This window comes from Sebastes fasciatus, chromosome 23 (assembly GCF_043250625.1).
Source record: "Sebastes fasciatus isolate fSebFas1 chromosome 23, fSebFas1.pri, whole genome shotgun sequence".
NCBI lineage: Eukaryota > Metazoa > Chordata > Actinopteri > Perciformes > Sebastidae > Sebastes > Sebastes fasciatus.
In genome coordinates this window covers 11,682,810-11,706,942 of record NC_133817.1, presented here as the reverse complement: position 1 = coordinate 11,706,942, position 24,133 = coordinate 11,682,810, and the positions used below count along the sequence as shown (strand labels likewise).

The 24,133-nt window shown below is 39.7% G+C and overlaps 3 protein-coding genes across 11 annotated transcripts in view; 1 reads left to right on the top strand and 2 right to left on the bottom strand.

Annotated features, from left to right (window-relative positions):
- Positions 1-6,726, bottom strand: part of ppfia2 (PTPRF interacting protein alpha 2) — a 214,792-nt gene extending 208,066 nt beyond the window's left edge. For all 8 annotated transcript variants that reach the window (XR_012592697.1, XR_012592698.1, XR_012592699.1 and 5 more), the window contains exon 1: positions 6,591-6,726. Coding sequence is in view for 5 of the 8 variants with exons in the window: in XM_074625823.1 (XP_074481924.1) it covers positions 6,591-6,598 (8 nt within the window). In the remaining 3 variants the exon portion in view is untranslated. The remainder of the gene's footprint in view (positions 1-6,590) is intronic.
- The window catches only part of LOC141762032 (protein mono-ADP-ribosyltransferase TIPARP-like), an 81,216-nt gene that overhangs the window by 16,712 nt on the left and 40,371 nt on the right, over positions 1-24,133 (bottom strand). The window lies entirely within an intron of this gene.
- On the top strand, positions 18,870-23,492 carry LOC141761737 (cystine/glutamate transporter). Of its 2 annotated transcripts, XM_074625337.1 has the most exons (13): positions 18,870-18,934; positions 19,019-19,257; positions 19,445-19,571; positions 19,655-19,770; positions 20,166-20,291; positions 20,390-20,489; positions 20,611-20,655; positions 20,760-20,883; positions 20,974-21,077; positions 21,158-21,254; positions 22,380-22,529; positions 22,614-22,791; positions 23,096-23,492. In XM_074625337.1, exons 2-13 carry the CDS (start codon positions 19,023-19,025, stop codon positions 23,158-23,160), a joined length of 1,467 nt encoding a protein of 488 aa, XP_074481438.1. In that variant the 5' UTR covers positions 18,870-18,934; positions 19,019-19,022; the 3' UTR covers positions 23,161-23,492. The 2 variants fall into 2 exon arrangements, with proteins under 2 accessions (XP_074481438.1, XP_074481437.1); XM_074625336.1 differs by having other exon boundaries at positions 18,882-19,257.

The window sequence follows — 24,133 nt, the reverse complement described above, 5'->3', positions numbered from 1 at the left end:
TTATCGATTAATCTACCGTTTATATTCTAGATTAACCGATTATTGTTTGGTCTATAAAATGTCAGAAAATAGTGAAAAATGTCTAAAGTCCAAGGTGGTATCATTAAATGTCTTGTTAGTATAGCTGTCAATTGATTAAAATAGTTAATCGCGATTAATCGCAACCTAATCGCACATTTCTTATGTGTTAAATATGTACCTTAAATCGAGATTTGTCGAGTATTTAATACTCTTATCAACATGGGAGTGGGCAAATATGCTTGCTTTATACGAATGTATGTTTATATTTATTATTTAAAATCAATTAACGACACAAAACAATTAAAAATATTGTCCAGAAACCCTCACAGGTACTGCATTTAACATAAAAAATATGCTCAAATCATAACATGGCAAACTCGAGCCCAACAGCTGTCAGTGTGTCAGTGTGCTGACTTGACTATGACTTGCCCCCAAACTGCATGTGATTATCATAAAGTGGGCATGTCTGTAAAGGGGAGACTCGTGGGTACCTATAGAACCCATTTACATTCACATATTTGGAGGTCAGAGGTCAAGGGACCCCTTTGAAAATGGCCATGACAGTTTTTCCTCACCAAAATTTAGCCTAAATTTAGAGCGTTATTTAGCCTCCTTCATGACATGCTAGTATGACATGGTTGGTACCGATGGATTCTTTAGGTTTTTTTATTTCGTATGATACCAGTATCTTCACTCTAGCTTTAAAACTGAGCTCGCTAAAACTTCCAAAACATTGATTGCATTAATGCGTTATTTTCACGTTAAAAGATATTCAACTTAATATGATATAAAACAGAGAAAAGCAGGAAATCTCCATATTGAGATGAGAAAACAGCATTTTCTGCCATTTTTGCATGAAAAATTACTTTAACAGTTAATCGATAAACAAGATAGTTGGCGATTATTTTTCTGTCGATCAACTCCTCTATTATTCGACTAATGTTCATCTCGTTGTTGTTTGCTTCCACTCTTCTAAACGTCGTGGTGTTTTCAGCCGCACTGTCCACCATAATTCATAATAAATGAGATGCTGTTAAGGCAGCTCCAAATAATTTGCTTCATTTAATAGAACGTGAGGAGAAAAATGAGTGTAACTAAAAAGCAATATGCTAATTAGGTTTCCTTTTTCACAGGAAATGTTACATTACTGATGGGAGAGAAGGTTTTTTTGTAAGTTGTTTTTTCTTCCTAAATGCCATCTGGCATTGCATTTTTATAACTTAATTTTTATTTTGTGTGACTGATTTTTTTTCAATAAGCACATTCACAGATTTTTTTCGTGGTAACATAAAAACCTAAAACGATGAGAGCTATTCATCTGAAGCAAGTAGTGTGACATAGTTTCTGATATAAAGCATCTCTCATGTCGTCCCAAATGACGATTTAAGAGTGCGGTGCTGTGGGAACTGCTGCTGTCGATGTGCATTTAGTTATTTGATGCTTAAACATTTTCTGCTGGTTCACAGAAACTGAAGAAAAAATGCTGACTACAGGATGGATTAGCTCCAGGAAACAGAGAGTCTATAGTGAATAACTCAATGTAGCAGTTATTTCTTCCTTAATTTATGGTTAAAGATGGTCTAAAACACATAATATGAAGTCGACAGTAGTCTACAGGTTAGTCCGAGGAACATGACATGTACTTACTGTATATCTGAGAACAATAAGGCAACCAAAACGACTTCATTCTAACTACCTCTTCCTCACATTAAATATTGATTGCGGACACGTCTCGCCATCTGTCTGCCCGGCTATGTGTGCTTTATTTTTCCCAGACTCACAGTCAAAGACAGTAAAGATGGACCGGTAGACAGACAGAGCCTCCATCAACCAAGGCGGGGCCCGACAGAGACGGAGCTCAGACGGCGGTGTTATTGATCGGAGACTACGGGGTCGGTGGCAGCTTGTCAACTTGTGAGACCAAATCTGAGACGGGGCGGCAAGAACGCCGTCTTTCAGAATCTATTCATCTATCGGCTCCGTGTGTGACTTTCCTGTCTGTCTGGGTGAAAAAAGATTACTTTGGTGTTTTTTTCATTTTACTGGCTTCCCCTTGCCAAGAAAAATATCCGTCTTCTAGTTTTGTAAAAACTATTTTTTCAGCTCAAAACCAAACACCCGTGGCCCATTGATCACGGTACAATACGTTAGCTAATGATGAGGAACACTAGCGATACTTCTTGTCATCTCAAACGTAACTTGATTCACATGTACAACACTATTTTTCTTCTTAACTAATCTGGTAAACCCTCAGTCCTATTTTCTATGTGAGAAAGTGGTGATTTAGTAACAAAGAGGCTCTCTGTGAAAGAGTGAGTCAGCAGCACAAGGTCAGGGTAAGAAAGTAGGCTTCTGTCTGTGTAGGCAGAGACTCAGGGGTAGAATTGGACATGATATGACGAAAACTGGTATTAAGGAATGAGCTCGTGGTTGGATCACACCCAGTGTTACACAAAATGCTGGCGAGCAATGAAACGGTTTAATATCTGGCACTGAAAAAGGATGAATGAATATAGAAGAAATATTACTCAATCCCATTGATTGAATAGTCCACTGAAAGCTCCACTATGTTCACCAACCGGTCTCTAACCCCTGGCAGCATCGTTGCGTTACGATTTTCAGGCGACACACTCCATGTTTCCTCCCTAAAGTTGTGGGTCGTAAAACCAAGAGCTAAAAGACGCTAAAAAGAGGTCAGGGGGAGTGCAATTTAAACACAACCCTTATACTAAATGCTGTTCTCCTGTTAGATAATATACTGTATGTGAGTGTTAGCGAAGTCGAGCTGGACGACTTGGTGTGTGAGTGTTTTTGTTGCTGTGAGCTTCACCATAGAGACGGTTGATTTAATCTCTGTTATGAAGTGTGTGTGTTTGATAATGTTGCTCCCTGGCTTTTTATGAGCCGAGACCTCGACATTGCAAACATATTTCATAAACAATCTCTGCTGCGTCTCGTCCAAATAACAGATAATATAAAAAATAACAGACCCCCGTCTTCCCCGTCTGTGTAATCAGAATAAGGCGGCTGCGGTGGGAATATAGTGGGAATAAATATGACCTCTATACCGCAGAAGATCAATTGTTTGTCTTGTTTCACCTCCAATATGTGGTTGGATGTCATTTGATCTGCACTGTGGGACCAACACAGAAATATAATTGTGGTTGAGTATTTAAAAAGAAATACTGGTAACCACATATGATATCTGTTTAACTACCTGAAAGCCAGAGAGGAAGTGTGCTGATGGGAAACATCTTTGTAAGGTGAGGATGAATCAGGAGGTCACAGGTATGACGACAACAACAGCCCACTCGCGCTTCCTCATCTCCTCCTACTACCCGTATGCACTCTTTGGGCGAGTTGACTTCAGGCCACGCAAAACTGCAGGAGAGCTCTTACTGCAGTTAATCCAGCAGAGACCATTTGTTAGAGTAAACCTCCGCTTCACAGCGCAGCAGGGCATCACAAGAAACTCAATACACACACAAATACAGAGATGCACAAGTGGACGAGGATCAACAAATTCACAAGAGATGCATGTGTGACAGTATGAAGATGACGGTGAACATGTTTTTGATAATTCACACTCGCATAGTAGAAGCTAAATATAAGAAGAACACTTTCTCAATGCAGCTTTGACATATTGTGTTGTTTTTGTCCCTCTTCCAGGAGACTAAAATGTATTTAATCAGTCAGCTTTTCTTGACTTCATGTAACTAAGCAACCAAGGTCAAAGTCAGTGAAAAGCCAACGACAACAAGGCAATGATATACACCGTGAGTTTTGGGTTCTCCCTTCACGGGTTTGAGTCATTTTGAGTCTTGGTTGCAACTGATTTTGTTTTTTTTACAATTGAAGAAGAGGGTAGTGTTTGAAGCTAAATGTTTCAGACTTTTGCAATGGCCTCGCACAAACAATACTACCTCCTGTGAGACAGATATAGTATTTCCCCTGTGCTTTTATTTGTTTATAACACTGCAATGAGATATTACTATACGATAAGTGGTGTGCAGTATATAGTACTTGTAAATAAGCCAAGGTTATTTTATTGTTTCTCTGATTCAGAGTCATGGTCTCTCTCTTTCACTCTCTCTCTCCGACACACACACTTTTACAATGGGGCTACCCAGACATCCGCTGGGCAGGGAGGAGGCGTCGCCATGGCAACTGGTTCTCAGCTAAAGCATTTGGTCGGCTGGCGTTTTTTACTAAAAGAGGAGAGCACTGGCACAGCGCTGTGGTGGGTCTGATGAACTGAAACAAGGGTAGAGATTCATTTACACAAATGTGAAGAGGGGGAAAAGAAAATAAATTATGGCTGGACAATAATTCAGTAGGATAATTTATCGTATTTCAATGGAATCGTATCGTGAGGAAATCATATATCGAGATACACAATTACAAAGTCTAAATTGATAATAACAGGCACGTATTAACTCAAATTTCTCAGAAAATCTGATGTGAAATATTCGGAGGGAATATCATTTGAAGATTGAAGTTTTGTTTTTACATCACATTTAACCCTTAGTTCAGTAAGATTAATAAACTGGGGTCCAATCGGCAACCTTCCAGTCACAAGCTTCTCCAACCTTTATGATCTTTACACACCGGGGACGTGACGAATAAACGACAGGAAAATGCGAACTACTCACCTGCGTATACTATCAGTCTAGGGCTTTTATTGTGAAAGGTAAGAACGGAAGGAGTGGATCTTTGTCAAGGTTGAAAAGAGTAATAAAGTTTGCCATATTGGTTCGTACTACGGAGCCTCTGTGTTGTCGTTTCATAACTATAGGCACAACTCAACCTGTTCCGCACAACGTGACTGGTTGATGCCTTTATTCGTGTTGCAAGAGCTCAGAAAATTTAAATTGTTCCAAAAAAAACGCTTTTTCGTCATGTAATATTCACGTTCTGTGGGAAAGTACTATGACAAAAACAACCTCAAATAAATACTGTAATGTAAGGAGATGCATAACTCAGAGTTCTTTGAAATAGACACTGAAGCACTGGACAAAGTGTGTTTGTGTGAGTTATGTATTATTCTTGGCAACGAGTTGAAAGTGGTGTCGTTGACTACATCGCAGCCTCCGTCAAATTAATGCAGCACACTAAAGCCAAGCACTTCATCATGTCGGACATAAATTCCCCGGCCGGACAGATTTACATTGATTGAGCACGCTGAGATGAGCTGAACACGCCCCTTCAGGTAATAAAGTGCCACAGTCGATCACCCATCAGACTCTCATCACAGCTGCCACCCCGGCCCATCAGGCGGGTTTCTCTGCAAGCTGTCCTGCAATATGTGAGAGGAATGCAAAGACGGGAGGCACAACAGAGGATATGATGTGTTCAGGAGAGGAAGGAACTGCGGACTTTGCCCTCTTGGATGCCCCTACGGTAGATAAAACATGATAAAGTGCCCTATAGGGTGCCCTTCCAGTAGAGAAAATGTGATAAAGTGCCCTCTAGGGTGCCCTTCCAGTGGAGAAAATGTGATTCTAGGGCAACTGTAGGTGCCATTTCTTGAGTCAAATGTATGTAGGACACCTAAGTGGTCCAGTAGGTGTCACTCTTGTGCTTTGGGTCAAGTACAATATAGGTAGGAAGTAGGAATTTTCACTCAGGTGACAGGTGCTGCTGGACGGAGGATCATAATTTGTTTTTTGACCACCACGCCACACTAGGTGAAAGCTGTGTTGCTGTATGGAGATTTATGGACAATCGTTATGGATTCTTGCACATAACACGTTGAAGACCATGAACGGTGAGCACTAAGTATTCTATCAAAGGCAAAGAAGAAGCAGAAGTTGAACTCTGTTATTTCACTAGAAATAACGACAATTAATTAGCCTGTCTATGCAGACAGTTTAGGCTTAGTCACTGCAGTGCCCTTCCAGTGGAGAAAATGTGATGCAGTGCATTATAGGCTGCTCTACATGCTAGAAAACGTTCTGCACGCTGGTGCCCTTTCTATTTTCAGACAGCCTCAGTCCGCCACTCCAACGATAACAAACATCCACCACAAAAGCTCCGCAGCCAGCAAAGAAATAGCAGGTGATGTAGTGAATACTATATCTCAGAGTATGCACAGTAACCCTGCGGAATAAAAGAAAATCCCAAAAAAGAAATCCTCACTGAGGACGCGCTGTGTTACAAAAGGAAGTGGAAGAGCAGCAAGCCAATATGTAACGTGAGGACCTCAAATCTCTACACCAATAAGGTAAACAACATGTTTGTGTTTAAGTTGACAGCGCTTGATAGCTGGATCGAGCAAAGAGAACGGCTCGATCGGCATTAATATAGTTCGGCAACAACAATATGAGAAAAGTTACTGATTTTGGCTGCAGGTAAAAACTGATTATTTCTTTTTCTACATCTACTTTTCGTGGATTTGAGTTTTACAAAAAAGAGTTTAAAAGAAGTGTTAGCCTTGAGATTCTGAACATAACTATGTTATTTGGATTTTAAGTGAAAGAACAACCTTGTGCTAAGAGATCCATTCACAGGAGCCAAAACTTTCTTTCTCTCTCTCTCAGCAGTCCAGTTTGTTGGTTTATTTGATTTACCTGGGCATATAAGGCGAGGTAGACGGCTCCGTTCACTCCCGCTGAGCTGGACGGTAGCCCAGTTGGCCGAACCTCCACGGTGGGAGAGAAACGTCCTGCAATTGTCGTCCATCAGCGTGATCTGCCGAGTCAGCCGCTATCCAGATAAATGCAAAAAGAGCGCTCTCATTTATTTGTTTATTTGTTAGTTTAATATAACATGCATGAACACTCAACAACACAACTCACATTATATCATGCTCTCATGCATCCATCTGCTCAACAAACCCCTTCCAGAGGGCAGCTCACAGATTATTGCACTCATTGGGCGGTTTATTGTTGTTTTTTCTGGTTGGTAGATGCTAATTTTTGGCCTATTTCAGCTCATTTAAAACAGAATAAAAGTTGTATCACTCATGACTGTGTTATTCAAGTTAAACCACATCACCATGGTGACTTCTTATTTCTTCCTATAGCAAACATTACAGAATGAGACATTAATTAACCTTCTCTGAGGGAAAAACAGAAGTTAATCCGAAGTGTATATTTAACAGTTTAATGTCATCCTCGAGATCTATGTTAAAGTCATGACATTTACACAAAGGTCATTCATTATGTGTTCTTGACGGCCGTTATGGGAGTTGTTTGTATGCTCAAAATTCAATCTAATGTATTTATGGCATGCACAGGATTTTAAACAAACAACGAAAGAATCTATACATTGTTGTGAATGACACGCAGTCACATACTGGACCTGTAGCTGCTGTAAAAATGATGATAAACAACCTATTTTAGTGCATCACTGTGGTTATTTAATGTATACAGCAGGAAAGGTCGGTAGTAAATCAGATATAAATACTGTGTAATGTGATTCTGCTGCTTTTTTAGATTGAATCATCTCAGTATCTCTTCGTGTAATTCAGTTAAGGGATTATGGAAGTCTTGGCATTTGCTTCAGTACGGGTTGATAAAACTGTTGAGGGGGAACAAAATGTGAAAATGTCGAAACACAAATGTCGTTCAGGTTAGGAAACTATGGTTAAAATGATTTCTGAATCCCTGGACCAGCAAGTACAGATGGAAAGAAAAGGAGAAACACTCTTAAAGCTGATATCTTTAACTTTTCATGCAGTTTAACTACAGCGGAGATGATGTAGGATCTTCTCCTGAATCTGAGACATCTTGTTATTGGTATGTAGGGGAAATGTTATCCACCAAATAATGTGAACATGAATGTAAAATCTTATTTTGATCAACAGTATCGAGAGTTTTTCTGCATGACTTCGGCTTGACGATGAAGATGCCAGTATCACAAAAACAGTCTGCCTCTCTGTGTGTTCTTAAAGTCCCACTCAGCCCACTTCTGAGACTAATTACAAAAAGTAAATACAAACTGCAGCTGTACTAAAAGCTAGAAACTCTGAACTAAGCCTTAAGTTTGTTTGGACAGACAGATTTTATCCGTCCCCTTCTGCTAACAAACAGCTTATCACAGCGCTTTTTTTAATTGCAGTGTTTTACAGTGCATGTGCACACCTTTGAAATCTAGCCAGATAACTAACATTACATGTAGCTTATCACCATTAGTTTTTTGCATCGGCAGCATGAGGAGAGGTTAGCAGAGCCCAGCGTTGCCACCCCGCGGTCCATCACGGTGTAAGTAATACGGTGTAATTACAGTCTCACTCAGACCAAATCAATATCTGTTGAATGAGAATTAGCTTTAACGAGCAATTTATTGTGTTGCAATGAAACGGACACTGCGGGTTAATGCCCTCATAAATTCACAAAGGAGTCCTCTGAGGAACACAATGCATGATGGGAGCGTTTCCTTCGCACACACAGGAGTGCTAAAATAAAATTAGATCCAGTCTATTTTAAGCATGTTTCACAGGCAGTGTCACAGAAACGTCTCAGAGAAATACTAAAGTGACGCCGCTTTGACGGAACAAAACAAACTCAAGGGCCACTTACAGTACTTTTTCCAGTTTTCAACCAGATCGCATGGTCTTCATGAATGGATGGACTTCCCTCTGTTGTCATGGAAACGGATCTGTTGACATCATAGATATAAAACAGTTTCAAGACTTATATCTTATATATGGTTGACATGCTGATTACATCCATAAAAGCTTTTAGGACTTCTCATCTGTTTTGACTAAAGCAGCTGATGAAGACCATGTGATATGGTTAAAAGCTATGGAAAAAATATTAATTTTATACATAAACCATTGACAAGATGTTTGAACTGTTCATACATGATGTTTCATAAGGGGAGTTATAGTTGCAAATACACTAATATTAAAATTTCAGCCGATTTGACTGTTATCAGGCCATTAAATAGGCACGATCGGTCGCTATAAGCACCATAGATGTGGGTCAGTAGGGGCCTACTACATCCAATAGTAGGTTTTATCAAAGTTGTAGTTTTGTTGCCTCAATCTAAAGAAGCATTTTTGTTTGTATTCAAAACGTAACGTTGGAACGTGTTTTGCTTTCAACATAGTAGGCGTAGTAGGCCCATACTGACCCACATCTATGGTGCTTATAGCAACCGATAAAGCCTATTTAACGTCCCGTTAACAGTTGAATCGGGTGAAAATGTATACAATGTTTATGTCTGCTTACAACCACATTATAGTGTATTATAATACCCCATATTAATTGTGTATATTGTGCTTATATATGCTAAATAGGCAGGAATATGTAAAGAACATAGACCTTGTGTACATGTCAGTGTCAGTGCTGAGGTTCTTATAATGACTGATGATATTGATACAGACTGATATAATTCAAAATAGTGCAAACATTTAGATGTGACAATTACAGCCATAACTCAGGGTGCCATTCATGACAGCAAAGCACATTCACGACTAATGAGTGTATAGTCAATGCCAGCCGTTGCACAGTGAAGGTGATGAATTATTAATCGTATTCATTATTTTTGATGAAATACTGACTTGAATCACATTTTTCATGGCGAATGTTTAATGATTTACCGACGCAGTTCTGCAACATCATTAAGACAAAAGGTGCCATGTTTATTATAGTAATATATCAATCAAATATTAGCCACGTATATGTACGCTAATTGAACTATGATGCTCTGTCAGAGATTTCACTGCATTGTGAGACACGTGCGGGGGAAATCCAGCCGCCTGATGACGCACGCTCTACTATCTGAGTCACCTCTCGCTGGATGATATCACCAGTAGCAACATGACAGAAAGATTTAGATTGATAACACCGGGCTTTGAGGAGAACTGTATCTTCTTCACCTGATGTCACCAAAAAGTCAGATTTGTTGAAATAAAACACAAAGCAAAGCGAGGGTGTCGTTTCCCTCCTAACTTGATTCAATTTAAGGGAATGTCAGGAAACAGTATTTTGAATTTTTCACATCGGTGTCAGTCAATAGCTCAATTCCACGGAGATGCATCAGTTTCATTTTGCACTACTGGACAGGAAAAAATCATACTTATTGTCCCTTATAGACCTAAAATAGAGCCTGAAGTGTCCACTGAAGACATAATACAAAAGCATTCTCACTAACATGGCTGCTCGATTATGGTAAAAATCATAATCACGATTATTTTAGTCAATATTCAGGTCGCAATTATTTAACACTCATTGACTTTGGAAACATGCATTTAGAAAGAACATTTTCTACGCAACAATTTAAAGTCAAATGCATCAATCTGGTGCACTTTGAGAGCTTAATTAAGAGGCTACATCTATGAAGAACTTTGTGCTCTAATAAACAATTTAATCATGTACAAATTGATTGTATAGATATGAATGGTGATGACACATCACACCCAAATTTGAAATTCAATTAATTTAATTGCACAACCCTACTTACTAATTGAAGAATAAGTCGACCAATTTCTTTTAAGCCTGCAGACAGGTACGAATGTCTGTCCAGGACTCTAAATACCCAGGATGCAGCTGTGTCTGTAAGTGGCGAGAAAACAAGAGCACGAAAACAGAAACAAAAAAAGAGATTAGAGAAAAGAGAGATTTCCTTCTGGGACTCACTGAGTCAGACGAGGATGATGTATTGTTCCTTCTCTCTCTTTGCGTCTTGGCTTCTGGACAGAGGGGGTCCATATCACCACACTACAGAGCCGGCTGTGTTTATTTACACTTATTCATACTGGGAGGACCTCAAAAAATCCCAAAGAAGGCTTTGAATCGCAGCTTTTCTTGTTCGTCTACAGGCTAAAGAACCCATGGCGTCATATTTGCAGCGAAGCAGCATACCCCCAAAATGCAACAATATGGCTTCTTTTACATTTCTGTCTCTGTGTGTCTTTTTCTATTGGGTAGAACTGTGATTTCAGAATGCGTAGTGTAAGCTACTTAATTAAACAGCATGCTCCAGCACTCTGCCATCACCTGTCGACTGGTTTTATCTATGTAGTATCGCCCAACCCCATCCATCATGTGTAATGTATGTCATCTAATGTAATGCTTCTCTTTCCCCTTCACCTTACACAATTCATATGTGAAACGCTCTGTAAGGTGAAGTGTGTGAGTCAGTAGCAATAACAGATGGGCTGTCAGGTATGACCTGAATGTTAAAAAGCAACATCCATGACTGTGCAACATCCTGAGTGCCAATTCAAATCTCACACTGACATATGGAAGTGTTTCTATCATTGGATTTTGATTTATGAAAGATAGTTTTATGATATAAAGCCCTGCTTTGATTAATGGTAACTTTTTTTTTGGCAATTTCGGTAAAACCGCCACAAAGCACAACGTCCACTGACACAAGCCTGAAAGGTGAGTCCTGTTTCTATATCACTGAGAGCTGTTTGTATATGCACATACAATAAGTAGTATGCAGGGAATAGTATAACTCAATTAAAAGTATTGTTACTTTAAAGTAGAGCTGCAACGATTAATCGATTAGTTGTCAACTATTAAATTAATCACCAATTATTTTGATAAACTATTATGATCTCTAATTCTGAGAAAAGTTTCCATGGAAAAAAATCTAGCTTTCAACTGAATGCAGAGGTGGAAGAAGTACTCTGATCTTTTACTTACTTACTAATATTACAGTGTAGAAATACTCTGCTACAAGTAAAAGTCTTGCATTCAAAATCTTACTTAAGTAAAAGTACAAAAGTATTAGCATCAAAATATACTTAAAGTATTAAAGTTGTTGGGCAGAATTGTCCCTTTCAGAGAGTTTAGATTATTAATATGATATTATAATTATTGGAATTGACTGACGCTTTAACACATAAGCGGCAATTTAATGTGATCGCTGGTGGAGGTTGAGCGAAGTTTAACTACTTTATGTACTGTACTGTTGGATAGTTTAACCTGTAGCACAGTATTATATTATATAAACTGTTTTCATGGTAAAATCTAAATCTGTACGTAACTAATTAAAGCTGTCAGATATATATGTAGTGGAGTAAAAAAGTGCAGTATTTCTCTTTGTGATGCAGTAGAGTAGAAGTATAAACTAGCATAACATTGAAATACAGTACTTGAGTAAATGTACTCAGTTACTTAACACCACTGCAGTTACCTCAAAATTGTACTTATTCCACCACTGAGTAAATGAGAGCTTCAGGCAGTAGCCTATCTTGTTAATTCAGAAAAACATATATATATATATATATATATATATATATATATATATATATATGATTTTATTTTATTATTTATTTATTTAAAAAAAAAAAAAAATTAAATATATATATATATTTTTTATTATTTTTTATTTTTATAAAGTGAATGCATTAATTGTGCACACAATCACCTTAAAGCAGAGACTTGTGCACACAGAGATGCTACATTGCTTGCTTGTTATTGTACTCACCTGTCTGACTGGCTTTCTGTGAGTCTCATTGAGCACCAGGAAGTTGCAGGTTCACCTTCTCTACTCGTCCATTTCCGTCCATGTTTCATTCTCAATGCATAGTATAGTCATAATATATCCACTCTCCTCTCTGTGCCAGTGTGGTCCTCAAGGTTTCCATGCATGTCGGGCTGAATGAGGCTCCTCTCTGCTGGTGAACACACCTGTGGTAGCATTTAGCTTGTTAGCCAGACCCAGCCTGAAACCTGTGTTTGGGTGTGTTTGATTTGGGTCACTGAACGTAGCGTGCGAGCGGGCCGGGTGGTGCATTGAATCAATTAAGGTTGATGCGACCTTTTTTTTTAACTAAGCAGAGGTACAAGGTGAATTCAGGTATTTTGGGACATCAGGTAAATAATTGGGACAGCATAAGAAGATACCATTGTACTTCTGCCCTGAAGCTTATCTATTTATTTTATTTTATTTTATTTTTTTATTTTTTTATTTTTTTATTTTTTTATTTTTTTATTTTTTTATTTGTTGTGTGTCTTTTTAGGCCTATCTTTTTTTTGTTTATTTATTTATTTCCTATTTACCTTGGTTTTGGATTGTTTTTGTTAGTGGGTATTAGTATTGTAAGTGTTTGAGTGCATGTATGAAAGTGTGTCATATATTCATATGTGAATAACTGTGACCAGAGGCTTGTGCAGGTAGAAGGAGGAGAAAGAAGAGGAGGAGAGAGAAATAAATGAATTATTTTTAATATAAATTTTAACTGTAATAATGTTGATAAGTAATTTCAACATCTATAAATAAATCAATAAATAATAATAATAATCATAATAATAATAATTATAATAATAATCATAATAATCATAATAATAGGGACCATATAAAAGTAAATATTTATTTATTTATTATTTGTATTATATATTATATATTATATTTGATTATATATATGTATATATATATACATATATGTATATATATTGTTAAAAACAAACTACTATTACTAATAATAATAATAATATTAATAGCGGAGGCAGAGAGTTTTTCCAATTAAATATAATCCAAAAGAAGGTTTTTCCAATGCGTAATGAGAATGAGGGGGTACAGCGGGATGGATGCAGCCCAGGTGAGTAGACAGCATGGTAGTGATTTCTGTCCCAAAGTGTTCTCCAGGTGTTGCAGTGCCAGGTGGCATGGAGGTATAGCTGTCAGGTGTGTTTTGTGTACAGTGTGAACAAATGTCAGATTGCACCAATCCCATCTGGAACCTCCTGTGACCAGTGAGGCGTATCCTGTGGATTATCTTGTATTGTTTAAACTGCATGCTGTTGCTCATAGAGAAGATGTTCTTACAGATTTGATTCCAGACGTCAGCACTGGGAGTGATGGATAAATCGTGTCCCAGATATCATTGAAGGTAAGGATATTGATTTGTCTGATTGGGGTATTATTCTGTATATTTAGGATAGGATTTAGTTTGAAGAAAAGGGCTATTTCAAATGAAGTGTATTCATTTAACCTGATAAAAAGAGGGACCTCATATCTATGTCAAAACACTATATATATATATTTATAGTGAACAGACTTCAGATAGCTAGCGTGCTAAACTAAATGATGCAAATCCCCCAAATTGTGTGTAATAGTAGGCTTTATAATTTGATCACATTACCGTACATTCTAATACTTTTCTTTGACAATGGCGAACAACAAAATGTTGTTTGGTATGTTAAGTGTGCATGTAGTGGCGTAGCAAGGAAGAGCCCCTTTCACAGCATTCACCCTTCTGTCATTGAAGGGTAACCTTAAATGTAACGTCACCTCAAATAACACCTGTATGCAGCCTGAGGAGTAACCTTAAGTATAACTTCACCTCAAAGAACACACCTCTATGCAGCCTGCAGATCGAAGGCATAATGGTTCAATGTCAAACATTGATCGTGATTGGATGCTCGCTGGGAGCGTTAAGTGTCACACCTCTCCACAAGGATTCATATTTCAGGGTTGATTTGAAACAGTAGATGGCGTGTTGAGCCATTTTCAACCCATTAAAAATACTTATTTTTATAAACTTGGTAAGTAATGTCAATATTAACACCAGCATTGGTGTGTTTCATCACAGTTCAGTCATATCATTTAGTTCCCAGTTCAACATTTGCAGTTTTTCCTCAATCGCTTTGGCTCATTTTTTGAAACTCATTCTCTAAACTGTAAGTGCAATTGTCACAATTGCCCACCAAAATGAAAAGCTGTTTTGTCATTGTGTGAGCCGTCTGTGTTTTCACCACAGCACTCAACCCTAGACATGTTTCCCATACACACATCTCTCTTTCGTTCTACTTGTTTGTTGATACTGACTACTTACTGTAGCCTACTATACAAGAATGTCAGTTCTGTCTAGCTGAAGCCTATTGTGTATCGCTCTGAGCTGTTTAGATTCACATTACAACAGTAGGTCCAAGTTTACTGGGAAACGTCACTACTGTACAATACAGTATACACAGATACAGGGTGGGCTTTGTTTAATCCGTGGTTTAATCATAGACTGGAGTCCATGGTTTAACAATATAAACCCAGACTGTAGTCTGTGGGTTTAACCTCCTACCTCCTAATTACAAAAACTGTCCCAATATAGATTAATTTACCCTATAAGGCTTAGCATGCAAGGAATCAAAGTACAGCACTTCATAAAAAGTACCTGAGTAAAAGAAAAATTACAGATTTTTTTTAAAATACTCAAAGTACAAAACAACTTTGTTACAATAACCTAACAGGACTAAACTAAATACTTCCACCCCTGGTAGTATGATGTGTGTGCGTCGGTGTGTGTGTGAGGGTTAATTAATTCCCAGGACAGCTGCACACACACACATTATATGTGATAATAGGGCTTATAATTGGGGGATTCAAGACTTGTTCCATGCATGCAAAGACCTCAGCTGGTTGCCAAGGGCGACGTCTCCATGAGGACCGTATAGAGGATGACTTTCTCTCCTCGTTCACCTTGAGAGGGATAATCCATACAGAGAGAGATGAATAATGATGGTGTTTTATATTATTATAGATTCCCAACAAGGGCTGGTTGTCTTCTATGTACTCTATGTTTTTTTAATACGTGTGTGTGCTTTTGTCTGTTTTTAATGAGCACTCCGTCGAGACAAATTCCAATCAACTGTGGCTTGATATGGCAATAAAAGTATTGATTGATTGATTGATTAGGTTCTGGCATGTTTTCAAATCCAGATCCCCAAAGCATCCCAATTCAACCAGGGAGCCACATGTTCAGATTCCAGCTGTTGTATATACTTAATTGTATGAAAAGCATGGTGAAATGAATTCTATGATCATCATTCCTATACATTCTCTCCTTTGGGAGTACTTTTCCAATCCTCAAACTGGACTTTGACCACCAGTGATTTATAAAAATCCCTGTGAGTGGCTCACGGGAAATGTCATAGCATATTTCCTTTGTGTCTTATGTGAGATGAGCCTATGGGAGAAACAGTCCACAGTGAGCAGTTCAGGCTGGTTTGGCCTCCACTCGACTGGGCAGGGGTCTTGGGAGGTCAGGTGGAAAACAGCAGGGGAGTTGGGCTTGTGTCTCCTGGGGGCCGGTGTGGCACGGTTACCCGCTGAGAGAGACAGAGAGGGGGCTAAATTCAGACCTGCCCATGGGATTGTACAGTGTGATGCTCAAGATGTCCCAGAGCCTTACCTGGGAGAGAGAACACTGAATCTCAGTGACTGATAATTGATATCTAGTGTGAGACGACGTCGCCACCTTCTGGAAGGAAAACAAAGTGCACCCAGCTTTGAGTAAATGGAAAGCAAGTATAGTTTGGCTCTCTCTGCTGGCCAAAAGGAGAGAAACATCAGGGTACACAACATCCGCACAATGCAATGTAGTTGACTGAAGCTTATAATGTTGAAATTTATAGAGTCTGTTTCAGTAAGACTCTATTATGACTCATTTGTCTACTACTTAGTGTTGAAAATATTGTTTTAATTTATTGTAAAATGCCAGAGAACAGTGGAAAATGCCCATCACTTCCCAGAGTTAAAGGTGACATCTTTAAATCAACAGTACAGAAAACATATACTCACTTTACTATGATATAAAACAGGGAAAAGTAACAGTATCAACTAATGTTACTGCCACTATTTTCTTTCTTTTCCTTCTGTTACTTTTATGAACATACTGTATATCACATGCAGAATTAGAATGGGACTCGGAGAGCGCAGACCTCCGCCAAGCTGCCGGAGTACGATTGGCGGAGGTAACTAATACCTACCCAGCAATGCCTTCACTTGACTTGGCGGTCTGGACATTTCTGACTGGACACTTCTTCTCCAGCTGTTCCTGGGGCGACATCTTTTCCGGGCTTGTCGGTTGATGTTTGTGGCAGGTTTTTTCTGAGGGTGTGTCCAATCCAGCTCCACTTTCTCCTTCTAAATTTGTAAGTCAATGGGACGTGGCTTGTTCTTTTGGTCTGCATCGCTTACTTTGCATCTCCGCCAGATGTTTAATGTTCTCCTGAGGCGGGTGTTAATGACTGTTTGCAGCCTGTTCCATACAGCATCACCTGCTTCATGTTGGATTCATCTTCTGGTGTTGACTGAGATGTGTTTTGAACTCCAGATCTTCCTGAGCATATTTGGAGTGGATCTTCATCACCTGTGTCTTTGCCGTATCGGGGTATAAGACCAAGTTTAGTCGCAGCTTGTGAGAGTCTGTCCGTCTTCTCCTGCATTTGTATGTGGGTGCTAAAGGAGAGCTAGAGGAGAGTCAAGGTCATCTAGCTGCTCAAACACTGTCCACTGAATCTCATTCATTTTCCTTTGAGTTGTTTCCATCATGATCCATGACTTTGCATTCCGTCATTTGAATTGATTCAATTTATGATCTTGGTGGGAATCCCATAGTGGTCCATTAGGCACCATATGTCCCGTCTAAGCTGTCAAACGCTTTCTCAAAGTCGATGAAGGTGATGTACAGGGACGTGTTCCATTCATAGACTGTATATAAGAAGTGGACGTAGTCACCGTGACGTCACCAATTGGTTTGTGGACTGCCGTTTTGGCTGTCGCCATCTAAGTGACATGAGAGGGTGGAGCTAAGTACAACCAAACGCTAAATAAGACATTTTTAGGCGACCAAAAAGGTTATAATTAACTTCTATGAACTGAAAACACACTGTGAAAGGTTTAAAATTAAAGCTCTGAACTCAGATGTTTATTGGCTTTAACAACACCCACAAACATCCCCCTTATTTTGGCATCTCTCAGCTTCTTGACCTCTCAACGAAACAAAGACATCACATGATCCTGTTACGCTGAATCCTGGACACAATGCGTGCCATACAATACCAGCAATAAAATCCAGCAATATCTTCTATATCTGCCTTTTTGCTTTGAATGCATCGCGATGATGTCTCCTCGCATCTGACTGCAGGATAAAAATTGGCCACACTTCATAAATGTTAACCAAAAGCAACTCTTGGTGTGTGCCAGTGGGTGTGGAGGAATTTTAACAAGCAGAGTTGGCGCCGATGAAGTGAAACTGACATCCACACAGTGTGGCTAGTGGAGTGGAAATGAGGAAAAACAAGCTAATAGAGTTGGCCTCCGCTGAGCTGTTTGATCTTGCAGAAATATCGCAGAAATATTTTAGGTTCAGCCGAAGCCACGTGTGCATGAAAGCTGAGAGAATTACTGAAATAAAGGAATTCGACATCAAACTACTTACATATTGTTGTGGAACTTCTCAGGTTAACTCATTCGGCAGTGAAGGAAAAGGCCCAGGAGCCACTGATATCTTACACAAAAGGTGTTTATTGATGCTTGATCAAGGAAAATTGTCAGGTCTCCACCAGTGACCTTTCACCCGGTGCTCAGTCTTTTAGTGGCATACCATGTTTTGACTGCTTCTCTGTGACCGTGGTTGCCCCAGCAACTGGCTCACCTCCCTTTAACTTTAGATGCAGCTGCACAGATAAGACATCTCACCCTCAAACAGGAACGCAACCTTACCCGACCCGGGTCGGGTAAGGTTGAGAGAGGACTCAAGGAATAGATGGAAAACTCCATCACACATATTGTAAAACGCAGCTTTGGATGGGACAAGATGAAAATGTGTGTTGTTTTTGGCAGGCAGACCCCCTGGAGTCTGTGCAGCTGCCTCTAAATCACCCTGACCCCGACCCGTCAAGCTGTACAAACACATGCACGCAAACTGCACAAATGCAGGAACGTGTTGAGCCTTTTAAACGGCTGTAATTTCTTGCTCAAGAGTGCTGGCTTTGTTCCCAGCTCAGACTGGGTGGTGGTGGTGGTGGTGGTGAGGTAAGAGGGGGAGAAAGGGAGAAAAACATGCAGGATAAGTTAGGGGGAGAGGGGGCCCATGTTGACGCCAGTGTTGTCTCTTCCTACCGCGAGCGTCGTGCACATTCATTAACTGCTGCAAATGTGTGTCCAGAAGGGTTGATTACTGTTTTGCATCTGAGTGAGAAGCGGACAGGATTCAGAGACAAAAAAAGAGGTAAGTTTGCATGACTGATACAATGTTAGTGTAGCTAAACTAAGCAGAAACTTAAGTGTGATCAGTTTGAGGTGTCCAAAACAGAGGAATGGACGGGACAGAAATGAAGAAAGAGGGTGACAAGGAGAAGGAGAAGGAGAAGACGGAAGAGGACGTGGTGCACCTGCGGAGAGAGATCGGCCTGCTGCCGGCGGTGTGCTTCATCATCGGCTCGGTGGTTGGCAGCGGGATCTTCATCGCACCCAAGGGAGTCCTGGTGAACAGCGGCAGTGTGGGGCTCTCTCTGCTGGTCTGGGTCCTGTGTGGGGTCCTGTCTTTGTTTGGTAAGATGCCTGATGGGATCTCTGCTGTTCATTTCTGTGTGTTACTCTAAAATCTTTACCATTTTCACTATGTTTGTGTTGCAACAGCCTGACAATACCATCTAAAGAGCATCATTGCAGCTAGCATGGCCAAAAATGTCATTAACACAAACTGCATTGCAAATGTGTCTGCTCTCTGTTCCATTAGGGGCCCTGTGCTATGCTGAGCTGGGCACCAGTTTTACAAAATCAGGGGGCCACTACACGTATCTACTGGAGACACTGGGGCCACTGCCTGCCTTCTTACGCCTCTGGGTGGAGTTCTTATTCATCAGGTTTGTTTCGATTTAGTATTGTCCCGTTTGTCCTGACTTGAAGTCCAATCACAGCACATAACAAGCATATTTTCTATGTCCAGGCCATCTGTGGCTTCCTATTCGTCCCTGGCGTTTGGCCGCTATGTGGTGGAGCCCTTCTTTGAACCCTGCTCTGCTCCCACAGTGCTGATCAAAGTAATCGGCATCCTGGGATTCAGTGAGTGGTTTTATACGTATACCTCCTCCTATCCACAGTGCTATTATACAACCTTATATGCATGGGCGGATTATGAGACAACGGGCACCCTGGGCACAGATATCATCACTTCTCCTACATAGGAACAAGACACACAGACTTTAGAGTTGCTTAGCTTATTTGTGTTGTTGTTTTGTGTCTCTTTGTAGTTGTTGCACTGCATCTCTGTGGTTTTGTGTTTCTTTGTGGTCATTTTGAGTCTCTTTGTGGTCATTTTGAGTTTATTTGTAGTTGTTTTGAGTCTTTTTGTAGTTGCCCGGTAGGCCCGTTCGGTAATCCATCCATGCCTATGTAGTGTGAAATTTAGATTCAGAAACCTTTCTTTTACCAGTTGTTTGTCTTTTCTGTCTCTGCAGCGTTTGTCGTGGCAGTCAACTGCTGGAGTGTGACCATGGCCTCTCGCACTCAGGTCACCTTGACCTTCATTAAGATGTTCGCTGTGGTCCTCATCATCATCCCCGGTGTCATCGCACTGGCCAAAGGTGGGAGGATGTCATCGTTTCTCCCCAAGAATACAGATGTCTTTCCAGCTGTCAAATGATCGTAATTACTCTCCCTCTCTGCGTCGTCTTCTTTCCAGGAAAAACAGAGAATTTCCAGAACGGTTTTGAGTTTGATTCATTAAAATTGGATAAATTGCCCCTGGCCTTCTATAACGGCCTATATGCCTACGGTGGATGGTAAGCAAGTATTTATTGCAGTATGAACGCTGGCTTGAATTCAAAACAATGTACACTATATTATCCAGTAATGTTATAAAAAAAAATGCTTGTGTGGACGGGCTTTTCCTTTTTCCTTCAGGTTTTATCTGAACTTTATCACAGAAGAGGTCATAAACCCAAATAGGTATTTTACATCTGACATCTGCTCTCCACTCAGTCTATTTCTAAAAGCCTTGTTGCCTTGAAAATACAATCACACATCTCTCTGTGTGCATCCTGTCTCAACAGAAACATCCCACTGGCAATAATCTGCTCCATGGTGACGGTGACAGTCTGTTACGTGCTTATTAATGTGGCCTACTACACCATGATGACTCCTGCTGAGCTGCTGCTGTCTGAGGCTGTGGCTGTGGTCAGTGCTGGACTGTAAAGTACCAAAGGAAGATCAGAAGATATTATATACTGTATGTTTAAATCTTGGTCTAATCCTGTGTCTCTGCAGACGTTTGCGAATCGTGCTCTCCAGGGATTGGCTAACACGATTCCCTTTCTTGTGGCCTTATCCTGCCTCGGAGCGCTTAACGGTGGCATGTTTGGTTCACCCAGGTAATTAGTATTAGTGTTATTAAATCAGCCAAGAATGACTGCTAACAGCCTGATTGGAAGTCATACCGGTTGTGTTACAGGATGCTGTTTGTGGGAGCCAGAGAGGGCCACTGGCCTCCCATCTTTTCCATGATTCACATCCGCAGACGTACACCTATGCCTGCTGTGCTGTTACTGGTAAAGTCACTTCCAAACACTTAGAACCAGCAAAAGCTAGTTGGCAATGTTTGATTATATCACCACATAAACAGACAAATATCTTAAAGGTCTTATTGGTAACATTTTTATGCGGACAACATCCACAGAGCTTTTAGAAAAGGGCCGAATATAAATATGACTTCATATTATGATGAATTAATCATTTAAAAAATTACGGTTTTGTTTATCTCTGTGGAAGATATGTGACCTTTGGTTCCTACTTCTAACAAGGCTTGTGAGCCAATAGCAAAACAACGTTGGTATCACGTTGGTATCTCTGGGGTCAGTTAGTGTGGAAAAGACGGATAAATGGCTGAGATTGACGGTAAGTGCCCGGCAACGACTTGTTGTGAAGTGAATGCAATGGAAACAGGGAAGGGAGAATGCGACATCTAGCGGCTCGATGTTATCAATAGCACCGTTAATTCAAGATACACTTAATACTTTCTGAGCTTTCAACTACATCTTACAGTCTTTACTAGCAGATGGAGTTTGCGTGTTAAGATTTTTTTTGTCAATCTACTGTTTCCAAGGTCAAGAATGAATGCTGAATATATATTTGGTTTTGAATCCAAAAATATATAAAAAATTAAATTAATTGAAATAGTCTTCTTTTCCAGTAAAATGCAATGCAATGTCCTTTATTTTATATTTAGTTAAAATTTGTAACATGGTATTTTTAAAAAATTTGGAAGATGCTTTTTATATTTGCAATATTTTTGTGTATGTATTCTCTGACTTCATTTTTTTTTTCAGAAAATTATAAAAATAAAAAATTGTTGTAAAATTGTCAAATTTAAATACAATACAGAATAGCGTTTTAGGACTTTTTTTTTTTTTTTAAATAAAATATGGATATGGAGATCCCTATCAGTGGTAATTTTCGGTTATACAATGAACACATTTTCTTGATTCCATTTGCATTCAACAATCACTTCTAACAATTCTACTTGTTTATCGGCAAGAAATCTTACATTTAGGACCTGGTTCTAAATGGGAACCCGTTCTTAGTTCTCCTAGTGGTACTCACATGTACGATATAAAATTATGATTTGTACAAATATTATTTAGGTGGTCATTCCAGCTGTATTTGTCTGTCTCCAGTACCCGTTGGTGTTGGTGATGTTGATCACCGGAGAGATCTACCAGCTCATCAACTTCGCCTCCTTTGCTCGCTGGTTCTTCATCGCCTTGGCAACCTTGGGGATGCTCATCCATCGCTATCGTTTTCCCCACCACCCGAGACCTTTCAAGGTTAGTGTGTCAAACTGTGCAGCGTTCTCTATATTACACTGTCCACTAAAACTGACCACGCAACTGTTTTATTTGTTCTTAAAGGTGCCCATAGCCATCGCGGTCACCTTCACGGTGGTTTGCTTCTTCATCGTGGGTCTGTCTCTGTTCTCCGACCCCTGGAACACGGGGATTAGCTGTGCTCTCACGCTCACCGGGGTCCCGGTTTACTATGTGACTGTCTACCGCTCCCGCTTGCCCCATAGATGGAGACGCATCTTTAGTAAGTCATACACACATTTTTGTAATTTCTTAAAAGTTTTATGAGAGAAAGCTCTCAGCAGTAATAGTTTGTGATTTAATATAGACAGAAATGTCATGTGTGAAATAGAGATCAGTGGCTTTTAGCGCATGGACACACTCAGACAATAACTGGTCCAGGACAAAGACCCTGTTGTTCCTGAACTTCATCCTCAGCTCCCAGTCAGCTCACTAAACCTCACTCTAGACATTTTCATCCTAACTTTGGCAAGGCTGAAAAGCTGTCTCAACTCTTTCATAACTCCGATTATCTTCTGTATTCCCAGACTACTTCAGCAAGCAGCTGCAGATCCTTCTAGAAGTGGCTCAACAGGAAATCCAGACGTACTGAAGACACCAAAGATCATTTCCTGGATGCCACCTGAACTAGTCCTAGAATCTTCTTTTGTTTAGTTTTACGTGTGTTTCAAGTGGCAATTTTGGATACGAAAATAATTTTAAAATGCTGTTGTAAGAAAGCTATGACAAAAATGACACTGGGAACAGGTGGCGTATCGGACTTCTGTTTATTTTACTTATTATAATGCATTAGATTGAGGTAAGTTGCTTATGTTGGACACTTTTGCCGTTTGTCAGTTTTAAACACTGAAATAAGAGATGCCGCTTTTTTATATTCATCACGAACTTCTAAAGCTCTGCTTAAGATAATCTTATTTTTTTTTTTTACAAAGTTCTGTAACAGCAATAAATTCTTGAATCACAGAGACATCTATATCAGGTTTCAACTTTTATTCAAATATAAATAAAAAATATTTTTCAGATATACCCTAGAGTGGTTTCAACATTGCTGTACTGTAGTTTGTGTGAGGTTGTGGAAACCTTCTTTATTTACATTTTTTAAATGTGAGCTATGGTCGAAAACTACATGAATGACTAAAAAAAGCCCTTCAGCACATTTATTGTACAGTTGTAGAAACACAGACTTCAGAAAAACAGAACAAGGCACATGCTTTGAAAACTGTTTGCTAGAAAAACCCACAACATTTCACTCTCTTGCTTGCCGTTCGACGCCAAACCGTAAACACATCAACTCGCTGGGTTGCAAAAACCTCTCCCATAGAAAACACACAAAACCTGAAGGAATTATTAAAGCCGGACATTATTTTGTGGCATTTTCAAAAACGGGAATATCTCCCGTTCTGCCTTCCGTTTGTGCTCACAGAAAAATACATTTGCATCTTTACTGAAAACTAATACGATCTGTGCTAGATGGATGTTTTGCTCCCAAAGACGACACGAGGAGTCGCTGCATGCAGATTGTTCCTACTGGTGATTTATAAAGGAAGCGCTGAAGACGGTTCTAC